The sequence below is a fragment of the Heterocephalus glaber genome, unplaced genomic scaffold (assembly GCF_053883595.1).
Source record: "Heterocephalus glaber isolate CG9 unplaced genomic scaffold, H.glaber_assembly_v1.0 deba00000546, whole genome shotgun sequence".
Classification (NCBI taxonomy): Eukaryota; Metazoa; Chordata; class Mammalia; order Rodentia; family Bathyergidae; genus Heterocephalus; species Heterocephalus glaber.
Window position 1 is genome coordinate 41964731 of NW_028258147.1, and position 12244 is coordinate 41976974.

At 36.2% G+C, this 12244-nt stretch overlaps 1 protein-coding gene across 19 annotated transcripts in view; it reads right to left on the reverse strand.

Annotated features, from left to right (window-relative positions):
• Agtpbp1 (ATP/GTP binding carboxypeptidase 1) overlaps window positions 1-12244 on the reverse strand; it is a 205994-nt gene that overhangs the window by 136884 nt on the left and 56866 nt on the right. For all 19 annotated transcript variants that reach the window (XM_087204808.1, XM_087204799.1, XM_087204794.1 and 16 more), the window contains one exon: window positions 11809-11902. In XM_087204808.1, coding sequence (XP_087060934.1) covers window positions 11809-11902 — 94 coding nt within the window. The remainder of the gene's footprint in view (window positions 1-11808; window positions 11903-12244) is intronic.

The following is a 12244-nucleotide window of genomic DNA, read 5'->3' on the forward strand; positions in this document are numbered from 1 at the left end:
ATGAAATCACCAGTGACAAACATTTTTATAGCTGTGCAATAAAAAATACAGGAGACTGTAAATTTATCACAATTAGGGTGGATAAGGACTTCTTTAAAATCAGTCAAACTTAAACACAGAATTAAATGGATCTTCCAAGTGAAACCGCTTTTTGTTTTTTGTACCAGGGATCAAACTCAGGACCTTGTGCTTTCAAGGCAGGCATGGCACCACTGAGCTAAATCCCCAGCTGAAACTGCTCTTTATAAAACTCAAAAGGAAAAATAAATACATAAAAATAAAAATAAAATAAAACTCAAAAGGAATAAAAGACAGGGTTCGGCAAGACTGATAAATGCCAGGCACCATTCTAGGTGCTTTACATACATGCTTTCTACTGTAATTCTTAAAACACTTTTGGCTTATAGAATTGCCCTGTTTTATGGACATGGAGCATCTCTACAGTTGCATAAAAACTCAATGATATGGAAAATAAATAATAAAAGCAACTTGTTGAGAAAGAAAATTATGAAAGCAGAAATGTTTCCCTTTGAGAAGACAATCTGAAATGACAGGTAAGTGAGCTGCACTCAGCATGCCACAGGCCCCACCTCACTTGCTGCACAGCCAGCATGGTCCTTCTCCCTGTCTGCCTTGGTTCTCCTGGAGGGTCCAAGGGCAGGGAGGTAGGCTTCAGGGTCTGCCACCCAGGGAGGGGAGCTCCTTCTACCTTGGCAGAGGCCACCAAGCATCATTCTCAGATGGTGACTATGCACCCAGCACAAAAGGCTGCTGCTGCTGGACTTCTCTAGTGCTTGAGCACAAGGACCAATTTCTCACCCAGGAAGCTGTAGCTCTGTAGCCACTGTGGGCCTTGCCTCTGCATTTTATTCTGGAATGTCTTGAGGGTTTTTGTCCCTGTCACAGTGATTTGTAAATTGAAGACATCTCCCTCTGGAAGATGTGACAACTGCTTCCTCAGGATGAAAAGTGAAGATTAGAGTGCTACCCTAGGGAATTCCCAGAGGTACTGACTCACCATACACAGGAGTCCAAAGAGCCTGCTGCCTAGAAAAGGTTCCTGTCTGACATGCAAGAGGCAGACTAATGTACTGAACCTTCAAGGAGAGGTGCAGGGGCTCAGGACCAGGAAGTGTTATCTTACACTTGAAAACAGTGACACACTGTGCAGTCCTTTTTCTACATGTTAGAAGTATAAGATTATTCAAGAGGACAACTCCAAGGGCTTGAAACCTCGAAGGTTTGCACCTTGATGACCTTTGGAATGTATACAACTCAAGATTTAAAATCTTTCTGTGTAAATGGGTTATGAATTCATGTGGAAGTACATGTCACTTTAGAATCAGTAATAATGCTGAGGGCCGAGGATGTAACTCAGTGTGCTGCACCTGTCTGGCAAGTGTAACTCAAGTGTCTTGAGTCCAATCCCCATACTAATAATAATAATAATAAATAATAATAATAATAATAATAATAACAACAATAACAACACAGAGTAAAGAACACTAGGCAGGAAAAACTTTATGCTAACCTTAAGTCTGAGTAGAACAAACCTGAAACAGACCTGGGAAGGTAGCCAGATAAGAGACTTTATAAAGTAGTAATCCTGTAACTATTGTGAGAAATTTTCTCTAAATCAAGACATCAAATAGGAAAATTTATCTACAATTTCCCCATGTATAAGAATTTTTCTAAGCAGATCTTTTTAAGTATCAGAAAATTAACACAGCTAAGAAGTTCTATAAATATTTTAAGTATGGTAAGCATTTCTTTCATAAATCAGAACTTCATTTTCATTGGAGAGGTCAATAAATGTGATGATTAAGATACAATGATCCTAAATATATATGCACAGGAGGATGGAGCATATAATTTCCTAAAACTAACACTACTACACCTAACTGGAGAGACAGGGCCCAGTGCGATAATAGTGCAGTGCTCCAACATCATGTGGAATGGTCATAATCATCACTCAAAGGCGAAAAAACCGAAATCATTCCTAAGATAAATCAAGACAAGGGTGCACTCTTACAGCTTTTCATCAATACAGTACTAGACATTTTATCCAGAGAAATTAAGAGAAAAGAAAAAAGATACACTAACTGAAACCAAATTATCCCCATTTGCAAATGATAATTCTATACACAGGAAAACCTAAAGACTCTACCACCAGAACAGCAGAACTGATAAATGAATTTAGTAAACTGGCAGGATACAAAATCTACACATAAGAATCAATAGCTTTTCTATACACTGATAAGGAACTGCCACAAAAGCAATTGCAGTCACAATAGTTGAAATAAAAATAATATAACTAGGAATAAACCTTATTAAGGAAGTTAAGACCTCTACAATGAAAATTATAAAATACTGAAGAAAGAAACTGAAGACACTCAAAGGTGAAAAGACTTCCCATGAGCATGGATTGGAAAAATTCATATCATTAAAATGTCCATATTACACAAAGCAATCTACAAAGTCAATCCAATCCCTATCAAAACACCAATGACATTCTTCACAAACTAGGAAAAAACCCTAAAATTCATATGTAATCAGCCAAAGCAATCCATCAAAAAGAGCAAAGCTGGAGGCATCACAATTCCTGATTTCAAAACATGCTACAAGGCCAGGCATGGTGGCATATGCCTGTAATCCCAGCACTCAGAGGCTGAGGCAGGAGGATTGCCACAAGTTCGAGGCCAGTTTGAACTACATAGTAAGATCTTGTCTCAAAAATAAATATATAATAAACAAAAAAAAATCAAAACATGCTACAGAGCCATAATAACAAAACAGCATGGTACTAGCATAAAAACAGACACAAAACAATGGAGTAAAATAGAGGACCTACACATCTTCAGCCATGTGATTCTCAACAACAGTGTCAAAAACAAACACTGAAGAAAGGACAGTCTCTTCAGCAAATGGTGCTAGGAAAACTGGATATCCACATGTAGAAGACTGACACTTGACTCCCATCTCACCCTGTGCAAAAATAAACTCAGAAATGGACCAAGACCTTCATGTAAGGCCTATGCCAATATCTTGATATGTTTCCTCTATGTTTTCCTGCATAAGACTCCAAAATTACAGCAATCAAAAGCAAGGATTGAGAAATGGGATTCTGTCAAGTTACAAAGCTTCTGCACTGAACACAATCAGCAGAACAAAGAGAAACCTACAGAATGGGAGAAAATCTCTGCCAACTACTCATTTGACAGAGGGTTAATATCCAGAATATGTAAAGAACTGGGAAAAAAATTTTTTAAAGTGATCCATTTTTTAAAGAATGGGCAAACATTTTTTAAAGAACGGATAGACACTTTTCAAAAGAGGAAAATAAGTCACCAATAAATATGAATAAATAAATAAATATGATGAAAAAATGCCCAATATTATTAGTCACCAGGGAAATGTATATCAAAACTATAATATAATTATGTCTCATCCCAGTTAGAAAATAAATAAATAACAAAGGCTGGTGAGGATATGGAGAAAAAGGAACCTTTAAACAAGGCTGAAAGTATAACCTATGGAAAAAAGTATGGAAGTTCCTCAAAAAACTAAAAATAGAACCACCATATGATCCAGCTATCATACTCTTAGGTATATACTAAAGGAAATAAAGTAAACATACAGAAGAAATATTCTGCACTTCCATGTTTATTGCATCTCCATTCACAATAGCTAAGAAATGGAACCAGCCTCAGTGTCTGTCAACAGATGAATAGAAAAAGAAAATATAAAATATATACACAACAGAGTAAAACTAAGTCATAAAGAATGAAATACTGTCATTCTCAGGAAAGAGGATACAAATGGAGGATATCATATCAAGCAAAATAAGCCAGACACAGACAAGTATCATGTTTTCTCTCATATGTAAAAACTTTTTTTAAAAAATAACCTGAAAATAGATGAGGGATTATTAGGGATTAGGAAGGAATGGGGGAAGTGGAAAGGAAGGTGATGAGAGAAGACAGAAGATGGGTAGATGAACATGATCAGAGCACAATGTACCTATGTATGGAAACATCACAGTGAACCCCATTCATTCATTTGTACAATTAGTATGTATTAATGATTATAATCATTAAAAAAAGAAGGCAACCCTAACTTTCACTTTCAGAGAAGATGAAATAACAGGAACTAGACCTGCCTTCTCATCTGAGCTTTTCTCAAAATAGACAAAATGGAAGAACTGATTATGCAATGAAAGACAGACATCCATAAGAGACCAAAACAAGTAAGGCAGGTGCTCCAGTTGCCCCACCTCATCACACATTAAGAAAGCCACCCAGCACAGGACAGAGAGGTAAAACCTGGACAGAGCACACCATGTTCCCTGCCAGGAAACTCTCCAACCAAGGACATGGAGAGTCCGGGGAATTAAGTGGTCACACTGCACAGGGCAGGGCAAGAAAAAGCAGCACAGAAAGAGGAGTTCACAGTTTTTCAGAGGTTTCTCTTTGAACTTTCAGCAACACAGTGATCAGTACCTGTGCGTGAAGTAACTAACGAAACTGCAAAAACCGCCATGCTATGCGATCAGAGAGCAGCGACTGTACTCACAGAGGACTGTCCTTCCTGCCAGCTCGGGAACCTCCATTCAGGTGTGCAGCACTCACAGATGGGCCTCGGTAGCAGGGAAACATCAGTCTCAGACTCAACAGTGCTCTAATCCTACCTAACAAATCTAAATGACTTTTATCAAACTATTTCCAAGTAGCATAACTGTATCCTGAACAAAACTCAAGAATAGCTATAGAAATACAAAAATATCCAGAACCTAACAAGGTAAAATTCACAGTATCTGGCACCGAATCAAAAAGTACCAGGCACGGCCCTTGTTACTGCCTCATTAATCTCTACTTGTGCCTTATTCTACAAGTTTATTGCTTAATCAGTAACTTAATTTTAAATATCCATGTTTTTATAGAGTATCTAGATACATAATATAGCACTAAAAAATCTATCAGCAAATGATTAAAAGATCTCCATCTCTAAAGAAGAAAAAAAATTTCAGCAAAAAAAATTGAGACCCATGAAGAAAATAACCAAATGAAACTAACCTAGAACTGACATTGTGTTAGAAAACATTAAAGCAGTTACTACAATTGTATTGCATGTGTTCAAATTGCTCAAGGAAAGTCAAATGTGTTAATTAAGGAAGGACATATTTTTTAAAATTTAAACATACAGCCACCATTAGATTCAGTCGCCTCTACTCCTAAGTATCTTCCCAACAGAAATAAACACATATGACCATACAAAATCTGGCACACAAACATTCACAGCAGCTTTATTTGTAACCACCAAAATCGGAAAACACCTGGGTTGGGGATTTAGCTCAGTGGTTCTGCCACCTGCCTCACAAGCACAAGATCATGAGTTCCATCCCCGGTACCAAAAGAAAAAAAAAGAGAAAAGACTGATTTAAAATCGGCAAACACCTAAATGTCTATCCAGAGGTGAACAGATAAACAAATTATAGCATATCTCGTACCTCCATACCACTGAGAATACTACCCAATGATCAGAAGGACTAGATATATGAAACATAAATGAACCTAGACATAATCACGATGCATGAAAGATGCCAGATCCACAAGCACTATGTGGTTCCAACTATGTAAAACTGGTAAGCATGCAAATCAATCTAGTGACAGAAAGGAGAGCTGTGATTCCTTGGGCCAAAGGAAAGAAGCAAGGGAGGAACTGTCAAGGAGAGCAATAATGGTTTGGGTGGTGACCTTGAACATCTCTATAACTATCATGATAGCTTCAGAGGTTTAGCTACGCATCCACAACCACAGTATGACTGTCAAAACTCTAGGCTTTTCTCTGTCTTCACAGGGGCTTTCCTCGGTAACAAAGTATTAACAACTTATGTTGGTAAAAGAATGAATACACTAATAATGTAGATTAAAATCCTCCATATGTCAATTCTTATTAAATTGTACACTTTGAATATGTACAATTCATTTGTCAGATACGCAGAGCTGGGTGTGGTGCCGCGCTCCTGAGATCACAGGGTAAGGCAGGAGGGTCACTCTGAGTTCAAGTCCAGATTGGACTACATAGTGAGTTCGAGACCAGCCTGAATTATATAGGGAAACCCCATCTCAAAAAAACAAAAAGAGAGAGAGAGATTATACATTGGGCAATCAGGTCTTACAAGAGAACTAAGTAAATCCCTCTTTCAATAGCACTTTGTTTAATTGCTGTATGTCATAAATACTTATTTAAAAAGTGGAAGAAAGCTGAGACAAAATATTTACTTCCTCAAGCACTAATCATCTCTAAAAATCTTAAGACTCACTGAATCCCACACATAAGTCCCACAGTTAAGAAGCAAATCCCCCCTGCGTGTATCTTACCATTCAATATAAGCAGGCCCTTTGGCCCTGTTCTAGGATTGAATCCAAAGCCTTCACTGAGTTACATCCCCAGGCCTTTTGTATTTTAAAGTTTGAGACAGGGTCTCCCTAAGATACTAAATTGCCCATGCTGGGCTCAAACTTGTAATCTTCCTGCCTCAGCCTTCTAGAATGCTGGGATTTCAGGCATGTACCGCCACACCCAGCTAACAGACAGTCTCTTTGCCAACTGTTTTTACCCTGACCTATGTAAAACATCAACCTCTACTTACAGACAGAAGTCAAGGCTTGTGAAAGACATTTTAGATAATTAAAACTCTTTGCAAAGCAAAGACACCTAACAACAAAGTAAAAGATCAAAAATCGTATCTACTATTGAGTATATACAACTGACTTGCTGTTAATCACGCTAATGGGTAGAACTGTGTCCCATCCATATCTACGTTGAAATGTTCACCCCTGGGACTTCAGAATGTAACCTTCTTTGGAAACAGGGTCCTTGGCAAAGTAACTAATTAGGATAAAGTCCTCATGGAGTAGTCAGGCCCATACTCAACATGCCTGGGCTCTGACAGGACAATGTGCAAACACATGCAAGGAGAGAACATCACTGTGCAACGACAGAGGCAGATAAGGGAATGCTGGAGCTGCCTGGGGTCGCCAAAATGGCAGCAAACTGGCAAAACCTAGAGGAAGGAAGGAAGGAAGGGAGGGAGGGAAGGGAGGGAGGGAGGAAGGAAGGAGAGAAGGAAGGAGAGAAGGAAGGAAGGAAGGAAGGAGAGAAGGAAGGAAGGAAGGAAGGAAGGAGAGAAGGAAGGAAGGACCCCCCCAACACACATACACACACACACATACACTCCACCAGGTCTCAGAAGCAGGGTTCATTACCCTGAGGCAATGAACTTGTTTACTGTGAGGCAATAAACTTGTTGTTTTAGGCTACCAAGTTTGTGGTCATTTATTACAGCATCCCTACGAAACTAAAAAAATATATGAGATGAATTCTTACAAAGAACTCATATAAGATTTTCTCATTTACACATAATTCTTTATTCAAAACTATAGAAAATCTTAAGACTTTCAGAAAGTCTTTCTCCCCACGGACAGTTGTTTTGCAACATGCTTAAGCCAAGTAAAACTGCTTCTGAGAGCTTCTAATCCTAAAACTACAACACTTTCATTAATGTTTATTCTTCAACTCTGGGAAGGTACAATATGAACACAGTTCTGTTTTACTCCAAATTCCATCAGGCTAGTTCCATACTTCCATTAGATTAAAAGAAGTATGAAGTTTGATTCAAAGACATCCTTAAAATTGTGACCAAAACATTATTTAAAAGGTACTAAACTTTAGTACAAAGGAATTTCTGAAATTCTGTGACATTTCTAAGCCAGTATATGTAAAACTTATACAAGCATTTTAAAATATCAGATCTGGTAAAACAGATAGTATGTTTTATGCTAATTGATTAAAATTTCCCAGTATCAATAATTTATGCTTCTTCATATATTTTTCCAATCTTCCTATTTCCCACATAGAAGAATATAACCAATGATAACTCAAAAGGCTTTCTCATTTAGGAGTAGTGAAGGAGGCAAAGCTTACATCCATAAAGTTGTGTATATTTTTTAAGCTGTGGGTGAGTCCTTGCAAGACCTCCAACATGGGAAAACTCAAGAGGATACACTTATAACAACTGCCGAGTTACTTCCGTCTGGATCAAGAGTTTTAAATCTAAAGCCTAACCCTAGAAAGGAAAGAAAACCCTAACGGGAACCTCAGCCCTTCAGACATAAAGCTCCCTCAATATTCTGCCCCACTAGGGCAGGGTGCTGCTGAGAAAGAACCACAACACAAAGCTCCAGATGTGTGAGCTTTCTTACAGTGGGGAGGGGCTCTCAGATTAGTAAAAATGACAAGAGACCAAAGAATAAATGTTTTAGACATTGAATGGTTTTTTCTTTTTAAAGTAAAAAGTTATTTTCAAAATATAAATAGAATTAAGAATAAAAAAAAATTAAATTATCATAAAACAAAGATTTGTAGACCAAAATATATAAAATATACTAATTTAATCAGTGTTGTTGTCTTTAATTTTTATAATTTAAATGTATGGTAATAGATGTAATATCTTAAAATATCAATTGTGTGAAATTGCTTCACAAAAACACAATATAATAATTTATTCAGTAAAAATATATAGAGAGAGAAAAAATGCAGGTATAATTTAGATAATTGTGTACTTTTCTCAGAAGTTTTAACCCCACTGATTTTTCCATAGTTCTGGACATATCCGATGTGGTCCACTATAAACAGAAATTTTGAAATGTTCCATTTCTCCTAGGGACATTTTACATTATATTTGGTAACTTAGTTACAATACAGTAATGGATCTTAGATAAAAAAAGATCATAGTCATCACATAAAAGATAAATTATGAAATTCTCTACAGATTAAGTGGAGCTATGACATAAAAATAAACAAAGGGGCTGGGCATGATGGTGCACCCCTGTAATCCCAGCACTCTGGGAGGCTGAAGCAAGAAGATCACAAGTTCTAGCCCAGCCTGGACAACTTAGCAAGACTCTGAAAATTTTTTTTAAAAGAATAGGGGAAGGCAGCCCAATATAAAGGCTCTGAGTTCAAGCTCCAGTACTAAATAAATAAATAAGAATGGAGGGCCAGGGATTTAACTCAGTGGCACCGCGCCTGCCTGGCAAGCACAAGGCCCTGAGTTCGACCCCTGGTTCTGAGAAAAAAAAACCAAAAAGCAGAATAGAGATGTAGCTCAGATATACACATACTTTTAGTATTAGCTACAACTCATTCAATCCAACACTACTACACTGTTTACCTAAACTATATATATATTAACACAAGCAATGTGCTGTGCTCGCTTTGGCAACACATATACTAAAATTGGAACGATATAAGCAATGTGCTAATTATAGGAATCATCTCATTAAATCCTCATAACCTTGCAAGAAGGCACTAATATTGCTGGCATTTTCTAGACAGGAAACAGGGGCACAACAGTAAGTTACTTCACATTCTGGAGCAGGTAAATGACAGAGCTACACACAAATCCAAGTCTCCATGCCTCCAGAGCTGACTTTAACCCACTACTTTACATCAACTCTGTAAATTGGTTAATTAATTGATTGATACAAACATTTTATCTTGTTACATATCATCACATATTTTAGGAATGTATGTAATCTCTTTATAAGTAAACATGTCCACTATACCAAGTAATATTTATTAAATATATGTTCAAGTAAGACCCCAAAACATTTTATAAATTTTTTACTTTTTACTAAGGGTGAGGCCAGGGATTTAGCTTAGTGGTTTCGCCGCCTGCTACGCAAGCACAAGGACCTGAGTTCCATCCCCGGTACCAAAAATAAAAAATAAGAAAGGGTGTAGCTGGGAATTTAGCTCAGTGGTTCTGCCACCTGCCTTGTAAGAGCAAGGTCCTGAGTTCGATCCCTGGTACCAAAAAACAAGAAAGGGTGGAAAGACTGGAAATGTTCTGAACTCTTCCCTGTTCATGAGTAAAATTTAACCTAATAGTTTATGTAGACAAGTTCTCCTGTATAAGACTCACAGGTAATAAATAGAGAACGGGGGAAATGAAAAAATTACAAAGTCATTATTTGGCAGCCCCCAATAAAACAATACATCCAGGTAGTGCAAAGAATGAGTGCTAAATCATCAGTGATATTATGTACGGGAACATTCTAAGGGAGTCACTCATATACCTAGCACTACCTCCGAAACATCTCGATTTTTTAAAAGGAGTAAATATAGTCAAGTCACTACCTCTGTCAGCATACGGAAAATGTGAGGGATACCATGTATGTAAAATGATCCCAGCAGTGTTATCCTAATCTAGAACATGGAACATGCCAAAGAAGTATCACATAGGTCCTACAACAAAATAGAACCAAAACAAATAGGTAGCCTTTTATTGATTCTAAAAGATTATGAGAGATATCAATCAAATAGAATGTATAGACCTTATCTGGACTCTGATTTGAATAAGCCAACTGTGAAAAAAAAAGACATTTCTTGGATCATCAAAAATATAAAATGATAATAAGAAATTACTATTGCTGGGCACAGAAACAATAATGTGGTAATAAAGAAGAAGGCCTGTACCTGATAGTGATCATATTAAAGAATCTGCAGATCAAACAGAATGGTTGATATGTGCTTTTAAACACTCCAGGAAAAAATAACGGCAGGGAAGAAAAAGATGAAATAAAAATATCAGAATGTTATTGTTGAAATTGTGTAACAGGTACTTTGGTGTAGACTTGAAAACTTCATAAGTATGAGGAATAATGTATGTTTATTGTTTGGATTCTGGTTGTAACAAACCAACTGCAAGAGGGCAATTTTGAGACAACTGGAGAACACACAGTATTTTGTATTAAGGAATTAAAAATTGTTGGATATCACTGCAGTATTCTGGTTATTAAATACTTATTTAGTAGAGTTATATACTGATGTATTTAAGAGAGAAATGGTAATATTGTGAGAAATTCACTCCAGAGATAGTATCTAGGACTTGCTTAAAAATACTCCAAGAAAAACATAGAGAAGAAAGAAATAAAACAAAAAAGGTAGAATGTTGATAATTTTTTAATTTCTAGGTTAATTTATACCATTAACTAGTTTAATATAATATAGTATCAACTATTACACACATTTGAAAAATTCCACAATAAAAAAATGAAAGAATGACCTCTAGGCTTAAAAAAAATAAGTATAACCAAATAACTACAGACTGCTTTCATTTTAGTTTAAAAGGCCCACTATCAGTGAATACACATATAGATATATAGAGAGGTACCTTGGTTCACAAACTTAATTTTTCGGTTCTCATCCAATTCAGATTCTGATCAGAATCATGGAAAGAATTAAATGCGTGAACTGAAGTACTACTGTATATAAAATATATCTTAATTAAATATCTGTAACTACACATATCTCAAGACAAAAGAATGACATGATTTTGACAAAGCAGAAATGTATAAACTTAAGACATGTTCATGTAATAGTGAGAATAAAGGAAGTAGTCATTAAGAGACTGCAAAATTGGGTAGGGAATATAGTAGGCACTCAATAAATGTTTCTGCATGAATGATAGTCTCTAAATTATTTTATTTCCTCTTATAGAATCTAGAAATGTTTAGTTTAAATTTCTACAAATACTGTATTCAGTGAAACTAAACTTTTCTAACTTTGGTATATTTTTGAAAATTAAATTTTTACAAAAGAAAATCTTTACCATAATAAAATCACTAAGAACTAAAAGACCCTAGATACAACTTAAATCAACTTGATCATTATAAATATCAAGATAATGAGGCCCAGAATAATAAAGCATATACCTCTATTTATATTCAAACATTTACTCACTTCATAAGACCTGAATTCTTCTTACTAAATGGTCCAATGATTTTAAACATCAGTTCCACAACTCCGTTTTTCCCTAAGGTTACTGAATTCACAGCTGAAAGGGGGAGAAAAAAACGCAAAATTATTTGAAAATTTTAATAACTAAAAATGTGTATACTTCAGGATACCCAGCAAAAACTTATACAAAGTGCTCATTAAATGTGAACTCAAGTCACTCTGAATCCACCTTAGTTAATCACTTGAAGGAAAGTCGGGGGGGGGGGCTTTGTTTTTATAGGAAGATACAAACAAATTCTGAAACCAGTTATATATATCCCCAAAAAATGTTATTATAAAAAAGATACTTCAGTTGCTCCATTTGCTTCTTCAATAAATTTAGTGACAAGGGGATTGAGAAACAAGAATAAAGTCTCTTCCCTGAGAAAACAATGTAGAG